The 18,915-nt window shown below is 54.0% G+C and overlaps 2 protein-coding genes across 2 annotated transcripts in view; one reads left to right on the forward strand and one right to left on the reverse strand.

Moving 5' to 3' along the window:
• The window catches only part of abce1 (ATP-binding cassette, sub-family E (OABP), member 1), a 113,228-nt gene extending 101,529 nt beyond the window's left edge, over window positions 1-11,699 (reverse strand). The window contains exons 1-2 of the mRNA XM_072496130.1: window positions 11,530-11,699; window positions 6,568-6,735 (exon numbers count right to left, since the gene is read on the reverse strand). Of these exons, the coding sequence (XP_072352231.1) occupies window positions 6,568-6,670 (103 nt within the window). The 5' untranslated portion in view covers window positions 6,671-6,735; window positions 11,530-11,699. The remainder of the gene's footprint in view (window positions 1-6,567; window positions 6,736-11,529) is intronic.
• The window catches only part of anapc10 (anaphase promoting complex subunit 10), an 89,487-nt gene continuing 82,269 nt past the window's right edge, over window positions 11,698-18,915 (forward strand). Inside the window, exon 1 of the mRNA XM_072496131.1 lies at window positions 11,698-11,779. The gene's annotated coding sequence lies outside the window, so the exon portion shown is untranslated. The remainder of the gene's footprint in view (window positions 11,780-18,915) is intronic.

Raw genomic sequence — 18,915 nt, forward strand, 5'->3', positions numbered from 1 at the left:
CCCAATCCCCTGCTGAACTAGTTTAAACCCTCCCGAAGAGCATTAGCAAATTCCCCCCCCCCCCCCCCCCAGGATATTGGTACCCCCCCGTTTGTAGAGGTCCCACCTACCCCAGAATGAGGTATCCTTGCAATCCTTAAACAGCGCTATTTCCCTCGTGGCTGCCTGCTTTCTCAGCGGGTGAGCCAATAGGCAGCCAGCCTTGTCTCGGTGTTCGTAGAAGGTCCCATGTGTCTGGCGGAATTGGTACACTGGTTTCCTAGTGGATAGCAGGTTAAAGTCCATTTGCAGCTTTTTCCTCTCCGCCAGCAGTCCTACGGTCGGGGCCTCGGAGTACTTTCTATCGACTTACAGAATGGAGTCCACTAGCTGTTGCCTGACCACCCTCTCTTCCCTATCTCTGCTTGCCTTGTAGGCTATGATCTCTCCTCTGGTCACGGCCTTCAGTGCCTCCCAAAACGTGGTGGGTGAGACCTTCCCGTTTTGATTGTTACTGACGTAATTGCCTATGGCTTGCGATACATTTTGGCAGAAAGCCTCGTCGGCCAGGAGGTCCGTGTCCAGCCTCCATGTGGGGCGCTGGGCCCGGCCTGTCTCCAACCTCACATCCATATAATGTGACGCGTGTTCAGAGATAACAATCGCGGAGTAGTCCGTTCCCGTGATCGCTGGAAGCACCGATTTCCCCACTGCAAAGAAGTCGATACGGGTGTATACCTTGTGCACCTGTGAAAAGAACGAGAAATCCTTTTCTCCCGGGTGCAGGAACCTCCATGGGTCCACCTGTTCCATGAAGGCCCCTAGCTCCCTAGCCATGCCAGACTTTTTCCCCGTTCTGGGGTTTGATCGGTCAATCAGTGGGTCCAGCATGCAGTTAAAGTCGCCCCCCATAATCAGTCGGTGTGTGTCAAGGTCGGGGATTTCTGCCATGGTCTTCGGAGTCGTCCCAGTTGGGAGCATACACATTTACCAGTACGACACGTGCCCCTTCCAGGACACCGCTGACCATGACGTGCCTTCCCCCTAACTGTCTTGGTTCCCGTAAACCTCGTCCTTTTGCTAATTAATATTGCTACTCCCCGAGCACTCGTCCCGTAGCATAAGTGGTACGTCTGTCCCACCCAGCCCTTCCTTACCAGCAGTCGGTCCTTCTCCCTCAGGTGCGTCTCTTGTCGGTAGATTATGTCTGCTTTTAGGCGGGCGAACACTCTGGATCTTTTCACTGGGCCGTTGAGTTCCCTTACATTCCAGGTAACAATCCTGGTGGGGGGTTTCTGACACTCTGGTCCTGTGGGATCACCCATACTTACCTGGTGGACGCGCCCCTACACTCCAGGGTTTCCCTTTGCTAGGGGGCCGTCCAAAATGGCCAGGGTCGCCGCTCTCACCATGGGGTCGGGCCCCAGCGCTCGGGGTTACCCTTTGTTCAGGGGGCATCCAATGTGGCCACAAGCTGTTTGTACGCCACGCGTGCGCTCCAGGATCTCCCTCCGCCCTGATGCCCTCTCGAGTGGCTGTTTGCGGCACCCTCTTGGTTCCTCGCCCTGCTCCATGCCCGCCAAGGCCTATGTCTGTACTGCTTCACTATCTCACCCTTCTCTTTGCTTCTCTTTTGTTCTCTCTCCCCCCTCTAGCCCATGTCCCTTTGTTTCCCCTCCCCCCCCCCACACACACTTCTGACCCCCTCTCACCTCCTTGTGCCAGGCGCTCCCCCTCCTTCCTTCCTGCCCTCCCGTGCTGGCCCTCCTCGCCAGTATGGTGGCCAGACTTACCTCTTAGAGGGAAGCAAGAGACTGCTGTGTGCTCTGTTTCACAGAGACATGGCTCACCCCCGCCTCACCGGACTGTGCCATACAACCTGAAGGCTTCTCAATTCACCGGGCGGACCGCACGGCATCATCAGGCAAAGCGAAGGGTGGAGGGGTTTGCCTCCTCATCAACTCCTCCTGGTGCTTGGATATGGCGACTCTGGTGACCTACTGCACCCCAGACCTGGAATACCTGACCGTGAAGTGCCGCCCATATTATCTTCCACGTGAGTTCACTTCAGCCATCATCACGGCGGTCTACATCCTACCCCAAGCAGAAGTGAGTAAGGCGCTGGACGAACTATACACAGTAACAAACAACTACGAAACAGAACACCCGGAGGCCTTGTTCATCGTGGCCGGAGACTTCAACAAGGCCAACCTCAAGAGTGTACTGCCAAAATTCCACCAGCACATCTCCTGTCCCAGCAGAGGCGACAACACTCTTGACCACTGCTACTCAAAAATCAAGGGCGCTTACCGTTCCATCCCCTGACCGTACTTTGGGAAATCAGACCATAAGACGGTGCTCCTTCTCCCGGCATACAAGCAGAAACTCAAGCGGGAGAATCCAGCTAAGAAGGTTGTGCAGTGCTGGTCCGAGGAGACAGAAGAGCTCTTACGTGACTGTTTAGAGACAGTGGACTGGTCCATATTTAAGAACTCAGCGACCAACTTAAATGAGTATGCCACCACCGTCACAGACTTCATCAGCAAATGTGTGGACGACTGCGTGCCAAAGAAAGCAGTACGTGCGTTCCCCAACCAGAAACCATGGCTCAATCGCGAGATTGACTCCCTACTGAAGGACAGATCTGAGGCGTTCAAGGCAGACGACTCTGACCTATACAAGAAATCCAGGTACGACCTCCGCAAAGCCATCCGAGATGCCAAGAGAGAATATCAAACCAAGCTAGAGTCACAGACTCTCGGCGGTTGTGGCAAGGACTAAACAACATGACGGGCTACAAAGCGAAGCCGAACAGTATCTCTGGCAGCAGCGCACCCCTCCCCGATGAACTCAATGCATTCTATGCTCGGTTCGAGCAGGTAACCAACAATCTGCTGTTGAGTGCCCCAGCAGCCCATAATTCACCCATACCCACCATCACAGCTTCCGAAGTCAGATTGGCCTTACTGAACGTGAACCCTCGGAAGGAGACGGGCCCGGATGGGATCCCTGGTCGTGCACTCAGAGCCTGCGCGGACCAGCTGGCAGAGGTATTCGCGGACATCTTTAACCCGTTCCTACTCCACTCCAAGGTCCCCACCTGCTTCAAGAAGACCACCATCATACCGGTACCAAAGAAGAACCAGGCAACGTGCCTCAATGACTACCGACCAGTGGCCCTGACTCCAGTCATAATGAAGTGCTTCAAGAGGTTGATCATGAAGCGCATCACCTCCATACTCCCAGAACGCCTTGATCCACTGCAATTCGCATACCGCTGCAACCGGTCCACATCAGATACCATTTCCCTGGCCCTACACTCATCCCTAGAGCATCTCGAAAACAAAGACTCCTACATCAGACTCCTATTTATTGACTACAGCTCCGCCTTCAACACCATAATCCCAGCCAAGCTCATATCAAAGCTCCAAAACCTAGGACTTGGCTCCCCACTCTGCAACTGGATCCTCGATTTTCTGACCAACAGACCACAATCAGTAAGAATGAACAACAACACCTCCTCCACAATAGTCCTCAACACCGGCGCCCCGCAAGGCTGCGTACTTAGCCCCCTACTCTACTCCCTGTACACACACGACTGCATGGCAAAACTTGGTTCCAACTCCATTTACAAGTTTGCTGACGATACGACCATAGTGGGCCGGATCTCGAATAACGACGAGTCCGAATACAGGAGGGAGAATGAGAATCTAGTGGAGTGGTGTAGCGACAACAATCTCTCCCTCAATTCTAGCAAAACTAAAGAGCTGGTCATTGACTTCAGGAAGCAAAGTACTGTACACACCCCTGTCAGCATCAACGGGGCCGAGGTGGAGATGGTTAGCAGTTTCAAATTCCTAGGGGTGCACATCTCCAAAAATCTGTCCTGGTCCACCCACGTCGACGCTACCACCAAGAAAGCACAACAGCGCCTATACTTCCTCAGGAAACTAAGGAAATTTGGCATGTCCACATTAACCCTTACCAACTTTTACAGATGCACCATAGAAAGCATCCTATCGGGCTGCATCACAGCCTGGTATGGCAACTGCTCGGCCCAGGACCGCACAAAACTTCAGAGAGTCGTGTACACCGCCCAGTCCATCACACAAACCTGCCTCCCATCCATTGGCTCCATCTACACCTCCCGCTGCCTGGGGAAAGCGGGCAGCATAATCAAAGATCCCTCCCACCCGGCTTACTCACTCTGGGCAGCACGGTAGCATTGTGGATAGCACAATTGCTTCACAGCTCCAGGGTCCCAGGTTCGATTCCGGCTTGGGTCACTGTCTGTGCGGGGGAGTCTGCACATCCTCCCAGTGTGTGCATGGGTTTCCTCCGGGTGCTCCGGTTTCCTCCCACAGTCCAAAGATGTGCAGGTTAGGTGGATTGGGCATGATAAATTGCCCTTAGTGTCCAAAATTGCCCTTATTGTTGGGTGGGGTTACTGGGTTATGGGGATAGGGTGGAGATGTCGACCGTGGGTGGGGTGCTCTTCCCAAGAGTCGGTGTAGACTCGATGAGCCGAATGGCCTCCTTCTGCACTGTAAATTCTATGAAAACTATGACAACTTCTTCCATCGGGTATGAGATACAGAAGTCTGAGAACATGCACGAACAGACTCAAAAACAGCTTCTTCCCCAGTCACCAGACTCCTAAATGACCCTCTTATGGACTGACCTCATTAGCACTACACCGTATGCTTCATCCGATGCCAGTGCTTATGTAGTTACATCATATATGTTGTGTTGCCCTATTATGTATTTTCTTTTATTCCCTTTTCTTCTCATGTACTTAATGATCTGTTGAGCTGCTCGCAGAAAAATACTTTTCACTGTACCTCATAACACGTGACAATAAACAAATCCAATCCAATCCTCCTCCCAGTATTCGCCCAGTTCTGGCCCTGTTTAACCTTTCTCCTACTGGCCCTTGTCTCGCCCTCCTGTTTGCTTTTCTCACCCTCATTTCCCTCGCTCCACTCCCTCCCATAGCATTGAGAGAGGAGACAAGCTCTGAAAGGAGACAGCACAGTCCTGCGCAAGGCATAAAACACATGTGCACAGTTCATGAGTCCATTGTCCTTGTTTGCAGTCTGTCCTCCGCTCTTTGTTCTAGTTTTCCCTTCCTTTTCTGTCCCCATCTCTTTCATTGCGATTGCATGTGCCCCTCCCCCAGCTTATTCGCTCAAACAAACTCATCAGCCGCCGCTGGGGTGTTGGAAGTACAGCTCTTTCCCCTCAAATGTTACCCAGAGTTTGGCCGGGAATAACATCCCAAATTTTACTTTACTTTTGTGCAGTGCTGGTTTCGCGTTGTTGAATGCAGCCCTTTTTTTGGCCAGGTCCGCCCCAGTGTCCTGATACACCCTTATGGTCTTCCCTTCCAATGTGCTCTGTTTCATTTGCTGGGCCCACTTTAGGATTCTCTCCCGGTCTCGGAACCGGAGCAGCTTCGCAATAATTGCTCTCGGCTGGTCCCCGGCTTTGGGCTTGGGTCGGAGCGACCTGTGCGCTCTGCCTATTTCTGGTGGGTTTGGGAATACCTCCTTTCCCACTAGCTTGCCCATCATTTGGATGATGTAGCCTGTTGGGTCTCTGCCCTCTATCCCCTCTGGCAGACCCACTATTTTAACGTTCTGCCGTCTGGACCTATTTTCCTGCTCCTCCACTTTCCCTCTTAGGCTCCCCAGGGCCGTTACTAACCTTTTGACCTCAGCTTCTAGGGTTATCACCCTGTCGCTCTGGTCCGAGGCGGCCCTTTCCAACTCTAGAATCGATTCTTTTTCTGTGCCTTCACTTCCCTTTCCAGGCCTTCGATGGTCTGCTGCATTTTGTGCGTCATCTCCTTCATCATTGCTTGAAGCTCCGACCAGAGCACCTCCTTTATGCTGGTCACTGCGTCCTGCACACGCTCCGCTGCTTGGTCCGCCATCATTTTCCCTTTCAGGCTCGCCTGTACCTCCGTCTCGTCTTGTGGAGCCGCCTGCCTGCGCATCCACCGCTCATGCACCTTTCCCTCACTGCTGCTGCTGCTTGCGTCTCGCTGTCCCTTCGCCTTGGTGTTTTTCTTTCCTCGAGCCATCTGTCTGTCTCTCTTTCTTTCCCCGCTGCTGGTCCTTACCCTGAGGTTGCTCTCACTTCCCCCACTCCTCTTCTCTCGCTGGCAGTATCCAACTTTCTGACGAAACCTTTGGTCATCTGCCTAAATATTGCCTTATGTGGTGGTTCTGTATCAATTTTTGATTTATAATATTCTTGTCAGGAATATTGAGATGTTTCATTACATAGAAGGTGCTATATAAATACAAGTAGTCCTTGTTCGAGGTAAAATGTGTTTATACCGCATTGATCTGTGCTGCTTTTAGTGCTCACCAACAATTCTTTAAAAATTGCATGGAGATGTTCCTTAACACATTATGAATGCACTGAACAAAATTTTCAAGGGATACAAATTGATCTCTTTTACCATGTAGCCAGGTGTACAGTGCCAATAAATTCCAGAGAATTATTACACATAGCTTACATTTTGCACAAGTTTATTTTTCTTATAATTAATGTACAACAATGCAATAAAAAAAAACTTACCCATTCGAACCACCGGGCAGCTTTTCTTGCATTCTTGACGGCATTTCTTGGGCTTGCACTTGTCATGGCTGACGATGGCAATTCTGGTTAGTTTATCTGCCATATTGCCTCAAAGAGTTTATATCTTGGCAAAGAATACTTCATATCATGCCAGACAGAACATAGGGTCTGAAAGAAAATTGTTAATCAGAACCAGTTTCAAGGCAAGATTATACTGGTGTGCATTGTTAATAACTAAACATGTTGTTAAAATTTCCATAAATAATGCATAATTTTGAAGATGCAGAAAACCAGCAAGAGGCATTTTCTGGTTTAACAAAAGCTAACTGGACATGCCAATTTGAGCTTTTTCAAAAATTGGTTCAATATTTAATACAAATCTTAGCATCTTGCATGCCAGCAGGATTAATTTACAACGTTGTGATAATCTAGGTCTATGTATACATTTTGAAATTGCATTATTTTGTAGTGCAATCTGTCCAACCCATCTATTTGTCAATTACAAACACTTTAAGTCAATAGCGAATTTGGCAAAGTGTCAGGCTTGTCGAGTTGAGGATTATGAGATCAGTCACGATCTCAATGAATGGCCGAGCAGACTGGATGGGCCGAGGAGCCGACTTCTGCTTAGAGTCTTATAGTCTCAGACTGCAAACTGGTGTGTAACTCTCCTGTAACACAGACCAGTTATTGCTCCAAATATTGAGCCGCAGTTAAAAGGAAAATGAGTGGACATCACTCTGACGGGACAGGGCCTAAGCTTTAAAGGGTGCTCCAATTAGCACGACTGCCTAATGCTCCCCAGCCCCCATCACAGAGGTATTGCAACCTACCCCCGAACCCCGTCAATCCTTTCCAGCATATACCAAGCCCACCTCCCCACCAACACTGCTGAAGTACAGCTGGCACTGCGCCCCCCACCCCCCGGTGTCCTAATGCACCAGCTCCCCATGGGGCATGTAGGCACTGCCCCCTGGCACAGGTTGTCATGCAGTGCCATCTTGTGCAAGGGGGCAGTGCCAGGGTACTGCTCAGGCATGCCCCCCCCTCTCCGGGGCTATACTCTTTTTTATGATTTTGAAATTGAAAACACAATTTCTAAACTTCTGGATCACACTAGACTGGAAGGAATAAACAATACTGAGGAAGACTGGAACAAATTTACAAGAGGACATAATAAATTTGCAAATAATTAGCAAATGCAGTTCAACAAATGTTATAAATAGGATATAAAGGCATTGGAGAGAGTGCAGAGCAGATATACAAGAATTCTACCAGAAATGAGAGTGTATACATGTCAGGAAAGGATTGAGAGGATGGGAACTCTCCTTTCTTTAACAAAGGAGGATGTGGGATGACCCAATTGAGGTCTTTAAAGTGATCAAAGGTTTTGATAGAGTGGTACAGAAAATGTTCCCTCTTGTGGGGATGAGCATAACTATCGCTAGAAGATAGTCACCAATTCAAATGGGAATTCAGAAGAACTTTCTTCACCCAACGAGTGGTAACGTGGAACGTGCAACCACAGGGAGTGTTTGAAGCGAATCGTACCAATAAATTTGAGAAAATAGACAAGCATATGAGGGAGAAGGGAATAGAGGGTTCCGATGATAGATATACAGGATAAAAGTTGGGCGGAGGCTTGAGTGAAGCGCCCGTCTGAACTTGTTGGGCCGAATGGTCTGTTTCCATGCTGTATAGTCTGTGTAATCTAAAGTATAAAGTCTGTCAACAGAAGGCAGTAAGTAAGCATATCCAGATACATAAAAGTTATTTTTTAAAATAAATTTGGAGTACCCAATTCTCTTTTCCCAATTAAGGGGCAATTTAGCATGGCCAATTCACCTACCCTACATATCTTTTTTTGGGCAGTGGGGGTGAGACCCATGCAGAAATGGGGAGAATGTGCAAACTCCACATGGACAGTGACCCGGGGCCAGGATCGAACCCAGGTCCTCGGCGTCGTGAGACAGCAGTACTAATCACTGCACCACCATGCCGCCCTTATATTGAAGTTAATAATGGAGCATGTTGAAAATATTCTTCTGTTAGAGGCACCATAGCAATTTTTTACAACTGAAATTGCCCTAGCACAATTTGTTGTAATTTGCACTTTCATAAATGAGATCTGTTGATTTTTTTTGTATAAATACATTGGTTGAGTTATTGAATATAAATAATGTATAAAGAAATACTACTTTTAAAAACAAGGCAGCAAGTAACAACGGTATGATAGCATAGTGATAATGCTACTGGGCTAATAATTCAGAATCCCTAACGAATGCTCCAGGTTCATCCCATTACGGAGGCTGGCAGAATATAAATTCAATTAATTCATAAATCTGGAATAAAAAGTCATCAATCCTCACAATCATGAAACTACCAAACTGTCTTAAAACCAATCCGGTTACCAATGCCCTTCAAGGAAGGAAATCCGCCATCCTTACCTGGTCTGGCCTACATGGCACACACATCGTAATGTGTTGGGTCTTAACTGCCCTCTGAGATGCCCCACCAAGCCATTCAATTTTGTCAAACCATGAAAGAAAAGTTGAATAAAGATAAAGCAGGGCGGACCACCCAGCATTGACCTAGGCAACAGAAACAACAAAGGCACATCCTATCCATCTGACCCAGCACAGCCATTCTTACTGACATCTTGCACCAGTGCCAAAACTGGGAAAGGTTTATTCAAGATTATTCAAGAAACAGCCTGATGGGCATACTCAAAGGTCACACATTACAGCCAATGTCCCAGTAACTTCCATCACCATGTCTTGGCATGTCCTCTTCCACCAGCAGACAGACTTACCAGAAGTGATGGCCCTGAGAGTCCTCAACATTGACTCTGGACCCCATAACATCAGCCCCCTGGCATTAGGTCAAACATGGACAAGCAGCCTCCTGCCTATTACCACTTACTACCTTCTCAGCTAATGAATCAGTAATCCTCCATGTTTAACATCTCTTGGAAGAAATTCTGAGTAACAAAAATGTAGATGAGTATAATGTCCATCACTAAGAGTGTCTTGGTATCACGGCTACTGTCTAAGCTGGTCGAGACCTGTTAGGAGAATCTGCCAGGCCGGGCATGCGGGGAAGGCAACAACAAGAGGTGGGGGGTGTGGGGGGTGGGGGAGAAGAGAGATGGGGGAAAGAAAAAACTTACTTGGCCGCCCCTTGCCAACTTAGCTCTCACAGATGCATTTGTCCATGACAGTATTGTTAGGAGTGACCACAACACAGTCCTTGCCGAGGCGAAGTCTGGTATTCACATAAAGGATACAGTCTACTGTGTTGGGCAACACTACGATTATGCTAAAGAGAATGGATTCAGAACAGATTTAACAGCTCAAAACTGGACATCCATCAACAGAATTGTATTCAACCACAATCTGTAAGCTAAAGGCCAACATTCCACCATTAAGTAAAGGGGTCAATCCTGCTTCACTGAGCAGTACAGGGGAGCATGCCAAAAGGCATGCACAAAAATGAGGTGCCAACCTGGTGAAGCTACAAAGGACCACATTCATGAAGTCGTATGCGACAGAGCTAAGCAATCCCACAACTAACAGGTCAGGTCAAAGCTTTGCAGTACTGCCACATCCAGTCAACAAATCAGAACAGGAGGCTCCACAAATATCCCAATCCTCAACGATGGGGAAGCTCAGCACATGAAAAAGACTAGGCTGAAGCATTTGCAACCACCTTCAGCCAGATGGGGTGACTGGGTGATCTATCATGGCCTTTTCCTGAAATTACAGGTGGCCGCCTTCAGTCATTTGGATTCACTTCACAGCGTATCAAGAAATGGCTGAAGACACTAAATAGGGCAAAGGTTATGGGCCCCTACAACATCCCAGCTATCGTACTGAAGACTTGACTCCAGAACTAGCCGCACCCCAGCCATGCTGTTCAAATACAGCTAAAACACTATCCGACAGGTATGTCCTGTCCACAAAAAGTACGACAAATCCAATTCAGTCCACTGCTCATCGGTCTAAGCTCTATCATTAGATAAGTAATGGAAGGCGGTCATAAACAGTATTTACGCAGCAATAATCTGCTCGCCGATGCTTAATTTGGGTTCCAGCAGGGCTATTCAGCAGACCTCATTACAGCCTTGGTCCAGTCAAAGGAGCTGAATTCAAAAAGGTATGGGGAGGGTGACTGCCCCTGACATGAAGGCAGCTAGATGAAGTGTGGCATCAAGGAACCCAAGCAAAATTGAAATGAATCGGTATCACTGCTTTCCTTTCAGCAAAATTATTTTCAACTAATTTCAACAAAAGTCACAATTCAACATGGTATGAGTAAGCAATTTTGTGTATTTAAATATTTGCATCTTTTATACTGCATTTTAGTACCAGAAATATGAACATAAACGTTGCAGTTTCGTAGATTTATTAGAACTAAAAAAGAGGTACTGTCAGCAAGCTTGAAATACATTTATCAGAAGTATTAGTATTTTGGACAAGTTAACAAGTGAAAAGCTGAATGACGAAGCCACTAACCCTTCCATCGATTAAAAGGTTAGGATTCGGTTTACCCCATTCAAACTTCCATATTATATGCACATTTCAAATATGAGAGTTATGAATTACGGAGAGTAATCACTTCCAACACTAAAACAGTGGAATATGATTCAAAAAGTTACACTTATGCAGATTTTAAAGAGCGGGGCTGAAAACTAACTGTTTTAACAGAGGTGTCAACTGCTGCCCAGGAGGTGGCATAACATTAAGATCTCAGATATGCTCGGAAATACTCCTTCGTGCCCCGAACAGAAGTTATCCTCATTGTCCCAGCTGGACTCCGCTGCGGCCTATCTGGGGGAATGGGCCCGAAGCCGGTCTAATGCCCACGTTCCTGCCTTTCTCTCTCTCAAACTCTTACCCACCGCCCAGTCTCACATGGAATTCCTCCCAGCAACTGAACAGCCGCGTCTAATCGCTTCGTTACCTGGCCTCTCGCTGTGACAATGTGAATACGGGCGGCAGGCTGGGCCGGCTGTCGGCCGGTGTAATCTGCAGCCTGCTCCTTGGGGTAAATCCGGCCCGGTTTGTCTTCGGGAGCGTGTATCCCAGTCAGAGCCGGCCAAGATGGCGCACGCACGCAGACGCACTGACGCGAACCAACACGCCGCCCTGCGTTCCACGTCACCGGGTCGGCGATTGGTGCGGAACTGCCGAACCCGGCGCGAGGGCTGGAGGTGAGTGAGTGGGTACGGGGCGGGAGGGAGGGAGTGGATACGGGGCGGGAGGAGGGAGGGAGTGGATACGGGGCGGGAGGAGGGAGGGAGTGGATACGGGGCGGGAGGAGGGAGGGAGTGGATACGGGGAGGAGGGAGGGAGTGGATACGGGGGGGAGGGAGTGGATACGGGGGGGGGGAGGAGTGAGTGAGTGGATACGGGGGGGGGGAGGAGTGAGTGGATACGGGGGGGAGGAGGAGTGAGTGAGTGGATACGGGGCGGGAGGGAGCGGATACGGGGCGGGAGGAGGGAGGGAGTGGATACGGGGCGGGAGGAGGGAGGGAGTGGATACGGGGGGGGGGGGGAGGAGTGAGTGAGTGGATACGGGGGGGGAGGAGGAGTGAGTGGATACGGGGGGTAGGAGTGAGTGGATACGGGGGGGGAGGAGGAGGAGTGAGTGGATACGGGGAGGAGTGAGTGGATACGGGGGGGGGGGGGAGTGAGTGGATACGGGGGGGGGGGGGAGTGAGTGGCTACGGGGGGGGAGGAGTGAGTGGATAGGGGGGGAGAGTGGATAGGGGGGGAGAGTGGATAGGGGGGGAGAGAGAGTGGATAGGGGGGGAGAGTGAGTGGATAGGGGGAGAGTGAGTGGATGGGGGGAGAGTGGATAGGGGGGGAGAGTGGATAGGGGGAGAGTGAGTGGATAGGGGGAGAGTGAGTGGATAGGGGGCGGGAGTGAGTGGATAGGGGGGGAGTGAGTGGATAGGGGGGGGAGTGAGTGGATACGGGGGGTGAGGGGGGAGTGAGTGGATACGGGGGGTGAGGGGGGAGTGAGTGGATACGGGGGGTGAGGGGGGAGTGAGTGGATACGGGGGGTGAGGGGGGAGTGAGTGGATACGGGGGGTGAGGGGGGAGTGAGTGGATACGGGGGGGTGAGGGGGGAGTGAGTGGATACGGGGGGTGAGGGGGGAGTGAGTGGATACAGGGGGTGAGGGGGGAGTGAGTGGATATGGGGGGGGTGAGTGAGTGGATACGGGGGGTGAGTGAGTGGATACGGGGGCGTGAGGGGTGAGTGAGTGGATACGGGGGCGTGAGGGGTGAGTGAGTGCATACGGAGGGGTGAGTGAGTGGATACGGGGGGGGTGAGGGGTGAGTGAGTGGATACGGGGGGGGTGAGGGGTGAGTGAGTGGATACGGGGGGGAGTGAGTGAGTGGATACGGGGGGTGGAGGGGTGAGTGAGTGAGTGGATACGGGGGAGTGAGGGGTGAGTGAGTGGATACGGGGGGGTGAGTGAGTGGATAAGGGGGGTGAGTGAGTGGATACGGGGGGGTGAAGGGTGAGTGAGTGGATACGAGGGGGTGAGGGGTGAGTGAGTGGATACGGGTGGTGAGGGGTGAGTGAGTGGATACGGGTGGTGAGGAGTGAGTGGATACGGGGGGGGTGAGTGAGTGGATACGGGGGGGTGAGGGGTGAGTGTGTGGATACGGGGGGGGGATGAGGGATGAAGAGTGGATACGGGGGGTTGAGGGGTGAGTGAGTGGATACGGGGGGGCGAGGGGTGAGTGAGTGAATACGGGGGGTGAGTGGGTGGATACGACGGGGTGAGGGCTGAGTGAGTGGATACGGGGGGTGAGGGGTAAGTAAGTGGGTACGGGGCGGGAGGGAGTGGATGCGGGAGGGAGGGAGTGGATACGGGGCGGGAGGAGGGAGGGAGTGGATACGGGAGGGAGTGGATACGGGAGGGAGTGGATACGGGAGGGAGTGGATACGGGAGGGAGTGGATACGGGAGGGAGTGGATACGGGAGGGAGTGGATACGGGGAGGGAGTGGATACGGGGGGGAGGAGTGAGTGAGTGGATACGGGGGGGGGAGGAGTGAGTGAGTGGATACGGGGGGGGGAGGAGTGAGTGAGTGGATACGGGAGGGAGTGGATACGGGGGGGGGAGGAGTGAGTGAGTGGATACGGGGGGTGGAGGAGTGAGTGAGTGGATCCGGGGGGGGAGGAGGAGTGAGTGAGTGGATACGGGGCGGGAGGGAGTGGATGCGGGAGGGAGGGAGCGGATACGGGGCGGGAGGAGGGAGGGAGTGGATACGGGGCGGGAGGAGGGAGGGAGTGGATACGGGGGGGGGGGAGGAGTGAGTGAGTGGATACGGGGGGGGGAGGAGTGAGTGAGTGGATACGGGGGGGAGGAGGAGTGAGTGGATACGGGGGGGGGAGGAGTGAGTGGATATGGGGGAGGAGGAGGAGTGAGTTGATACGGGGGGGGAGGAGTGAGTGGATACGGGGGGGAGGAGTGAGTGGCTACGGGGGGGGGAGGAGTGAGTGGCTACGGGGAGGAGTGAGTGGATACGGGGAGGAGTGAGTGGATACGGGGGAGGAGTGAGTGGATAGGGGGGGAGAGTGGATAGGGGGGGGAGAGTGGATAGGGGGGGGAGAGTGGATAGGGGGGAGTGAGTGGATACGGGGGCGGGAGTGAGTGGATACGGGGGCGGGAGTGAGTGGATACGGGGGGGAGTGACCCAGCACAGCCATTCTTACTGACATCTTGCACCAGTGCCAAAACTGGGAAAGGTTTATTCAAGATTATTCAAGCAACAGCCTGATGGGCATACTCAAAGGTCACACATTACAGCCAATGTCCCAGAAACTTCCATCACCATGTCTTGGCATGTCCTCTTCCACCAGCAGACAGACTTACCAGAAGTGATGGCCCTGAGAGTCCTCAACATTGACTCTGGACCCCATAACATCAGCCCCCTGGCATTAGGTCAAATGATACGGGGGGGAGTGAGTGAGTGGATACGGGGGGTGGAGGGGTGAGTGAGTGAGTGGATACGGGGGAGTGAGGGGTGAGTGAGTGGATACGGGGGGGTGAGTGAGTGGATACGGGGGGTGAGTGAGTGGATACGGGGGGGTGAAGGGTGAGTGAGTGGATACGAGGGGGTGAGGGGTGAGTGAGTGGATACGGGTGGTGAGGGGTGAGTGAGTGGATACGGGTGGTGAGGAGTGAGTGGATACGGGGGGGTGAGTGAGTGGATACGGGGGGGGTGAGGGGTGAGTGAGTGGATACGGGGGGGGGATGAGGGGTGAGTGAGTGGATACGGGGGGTTGAGGGGTGAGTGAGTGGATACGGGGGGCGAGGGGTGAGTGAGTGAATACGGGGGGTGAGTGGGTGGATACGACGGGGTGAGGGCTGAGTGAGTGGATACGGGGGGTGAGGGGTAAGTGAGTGAATACGGGGGGGGTGAGGGGTGAGTGGGTGGATACGGGGGGTGAGTGGGTGGATACGGGGAGGTGAGGGGTGAGTGAGTGGATATAGGGGGTGAGTGAGTGAATACGGGGGGGAGGGGGAGGAGTGAGTGGATACGGGGGGGAGTGAGTGGATACTTGGGGGGGGAGTGAGTGGATACGGGGGGGAGTCGATACGGGGGGGGGATGAGTGGATAGGGGGGGTGAGTGGATACGGGGGCGTGAGGGGTGAGTGAGTGGATACGGGGGGTGTGAGTGGTGAGTGAGTGGATGCGGGGGGGTGAGGGGTGAGTGAGTGGATACGGGGGGGTGAGGGGTGAGTGAGTGGATACGGGGGGGTGAGGGGTGAGTGAGTGGATACGGGGGGGGAGTGAGTGAGTGGATACGGGGGGTGGAGGAGTGAGTGAGTGGATACGGGGGAGTGAGGGGTGAGTGAGTGGATACGGGGGGGTGAATGAGTGGATACGGGGGGTGAGTTAGTGGATACGGGGGTGGGTGAGTGAGTGGATACGGGGGGATGGAGGGTGAGTGAGTGGATACGGAGGGGTGAAGGGTGAGTGAGTGGATACGAGGGGGTGAGGGGTGAGTGAGTGGATACGGGGGGGTGAGTGAGTGAGTGTATACCGGGGTGGAGGGGTAAGTGAGTGGATACGGGGGGTGAGGAGTGAGTGGATACGGGGGGTGAGGGGTGAGTGAGTGGATACGGGGGGGGTGAGGGGTGAGTGAGTGGATACGGGGGGGGTGAGGGGTGAGTGAGTGGATATGGGGGGGTGAGTAGGTGGATACGGGGGGGTGAGTGAGTGGATACGGGGGGTGAGTGAGTGGATACGGGGGCGTGAGGGGTGAGTGAGTGGATACGGAGGGGTGAGTGAGTGAGTGGATACGGGGGAGTGAGGGGTGAGTGAGTGGATATGGGGGGGGTGAGTGAGTGGATACGGGGGGTGAGTGAGGATACGGGGGGGTGAAGGGTGAGTGAGTGGATACGAGGGGGTGAGGGGTGAGTGAGTGGATACGAATGGTGAGGGGTGAGTGAGTGGATACGGGTGGTGAGGAGTGAGTGGATACGGGGGGGTGAGTGAGTGGATACGGGGGGGTGAGGGGTGAGTGAGTGGATACGGGGGGGGGTGAGGGGTGAGTGAGTGAATACGGGGGGTGAGTGGGTGGATACGACGGGGTGAGGGCTGAGTGAGTGGATACGGGGGGTGAGGGGTAAGTAAGTGGGTACGGGGCGGGAGGGAGTGGATGCGGGAGGGAGGGAGTGGATACGGGGCGGGAGGAGGGAGGGAGTGGATACGGGAGGGAGTGGATACGGGAGGGAGTGGATACGGGAGGGAGTGGATACGGGAGGGAGTGGATACGGGAGGGAGTGGATACGGGAGGGAGTGGATACGGGAGGGAGTGGATACGGGGAGGGAGTGGATACGGGGGGGAGGAGTGAGTGAGTGGATACGGGGGGGGGAGGAGTGAGTGAGTGGATACGGGGGGGGGAGGAGTGAGTGAGTGGATACGGGAGGGAGTGGATACGGGGGGGGGAGGAGTGAGTGAGTGGATACGGGGGGTGGAGGAGTGAGTGAGTGGATCCGGGGGGGGAGGAGGAGTGAGTGAGTGGATACGGGGCGGGAGGGAGTGGATGCGGGAGGGAGGGAGCGGATACGGGGCGGGAGGAGGGAGGGAGTGGATACGGGGCGGGAGGAGGGAGGGAGTGGATACGGGGGGGGGGGGAGGAGTGAGTGAGTGGATACGGGGGGGGGAGGAGTGAGTGAGTGGATACGGGGGGGGAGGAGGAGTGAGTGGATACGGGGGGGGGGAGGAGTGAGTGGATATGGGGGAGGAGGAGGAGTGAGTTGATACGGGGGGGGAGGAGTGAGTGGATACGGGGGGGAGGAGTGAGTGGCTACGGGGGGGAGGAGTGAGTGGCTACGGGGAGGAGTGAGTGGATACGGGGAGGAGTGAGTGGATACGGGGGAGGAGTGAGTGGATAGGGGGGGAGAGTGGATAGGGGGGGGAGAGTGGATAGGGGGGGGAGAGTGGATAGGGGGGAGTGAGTGGATACGGGGGCGGGAGTGAGTGGATACGGGGGCGGGAGTGAGTGGATACGGGGGGGAGTGACCCAGCACAGCCATTCTTACTGACATCTTGCACCAGTGCCAAAACTGGGAAAGGTTTATTCAAGATTATTCAAGCAACAGCCTGATGGGCATACTCAAAGGTCACACATTACAGCCAATGTCCCAGAAACTTCCATCACCATGTCTTGGCATGTCCTCTTCCACCAGCAGACAGACTTACCAGAAGTGATGGCCCTGAGAGTCCTCAACATTGACTCTGGACCCCATAACATCAGCCCCCTGGCATTAGGTCAAATGATACGGGGGGGAGTGAGTGAGTGGATACGGGGGGTGGAGGGGTGAGTGAGTGAGTGGATACGGGGGAGTGAGGGGTGAGTGAGTGGATACGGGGGGGTGAGTGAGTGGATACGGGGGGTGAGTGAGTGGATACGGGGGGGTGAAGGGTGAGTGAGTGGATACGAGGGGGTGAGGGGTGAGTGAGTGGATACGGGTGGTGAGGGGTGAGTGAGTGGATACGGGTGGTGAGGAGTGAGTGGATACGGGGGGGTGAGTGAGTGGATACGGGGGGGGTGAGGGGTGAGTGAGTGGATACGGGGGGGGGATGAGGGGTGAGTGAGTGGATACGGGGGGTTGAGGGGTGAGTGAGTGGATACGGGGGGCGAGGGGTGAGTGAGTGAATACGGGGGGTGAGTGGGTGGATACGACGGGGTGAGGGCTGAGTGAGTGGATACGGGGGGTGAGGGGTAAGTGAGTGAATACGGGGGGGGTGAGGGGTGAGTGGGTGGATACGGGGGGTGAGTGGGTGGATACGGGGAGGTGAGGGGTGAGTGAGTGGATATAGGGGGTGAGTGAGTGAATACGGGGGGGAGGGGGAGGAGTGAGTGGATACGGGGGGGAGTGAGTGGATACTTGGGGGGGGAGTGAGTGGATACGGGGGGGAGTCGATACGGGGGGGGGATGAGTGGATAGGGGGGGTGAGTGGATACGGGGGCGTGAGGGGTGAGTGAGTGGATACGGGGGGTGTGAGTGGTGAGTGAGTGGATACGGGGGGGTGAGGGGTGAGTGAGTGGATACGGGGGGGTGAGGGGTGAGTGAGTGGATACGGGGGGGTGAGGGGTGAGTGAGTGGATACGGGGGGGGGAGTGAGTGAGTGGATACGGGGGGTGGAGGAGTGAGTGAGTGGATACGGGGGAGTGAGGGGTGAGTGAGTGGATACGGGGGGGTGAATGAGTGGATACGGGGGGTGAGTTAGTGGATACGGGGGTGGGTGAGTGAGTGGATACGGGGGGATGGAGGGTGAGTGAGTGGATACGGAGGGGTGAAGGGTGAGTGAGTGGATACGAGGGGGTGAGGGGTGAGTGAGTGGATACGGGGGGGTGAGTGAGTGAGTGTATACCGGGGTGGAGGGGTAAGTGAGTGGATACGGGGGGTGAGGAGTGAGTGGATACGGGGGGTGAGGGGTGAGTGAGTGGATACGGGGGGGGTGAGGGGTGAGTGAGTGGATACGGGGGGGGTGAGGGGTGAGTGAGTGGATATGGGGGGGTGAGTAGGTGGATACGGGGGGGTGAGTGAGTGGATACGGGGGGTGAGTGAGTGGATACGGGGGCGTGAGGGGTGAGTGAGTGGATACGGAGGGGTGAGTGAGTGAGTGGATACGGGGGAGTGAGGGGTGAGTGAGTGGATATGGGGGGGGTGAGTGAGTGGATACGGGGGGTGAGTGAGGATACGGGGGGGTGAAGGGTGAGTGAGTGGATACGAGGGGGTGAGGGGTGAGTGAGTGGATACGAATGGTGAGGGGTGAGTGAGTGGATACGGGTGGTGAGGAGTGAGTGGATA

The sequence above is a fragment of the Scyliorhinus torazame genome, chromosome 3, assembly GCF_047496885.1.
Source record: "Scyliorhinus torazame isolate Kashiwa2021f chromosome 3, sScyTor2.1, whole genome shotgun sequence".
In the NCBI taxonomy this organism is placed as follows: Eukaryota; Metazoa; Chordata; class Chondrichthyes; order Carcharhiniformes; family Scyliorhinidae; genus Scyliorhinus; species Scyliorhinus torazame.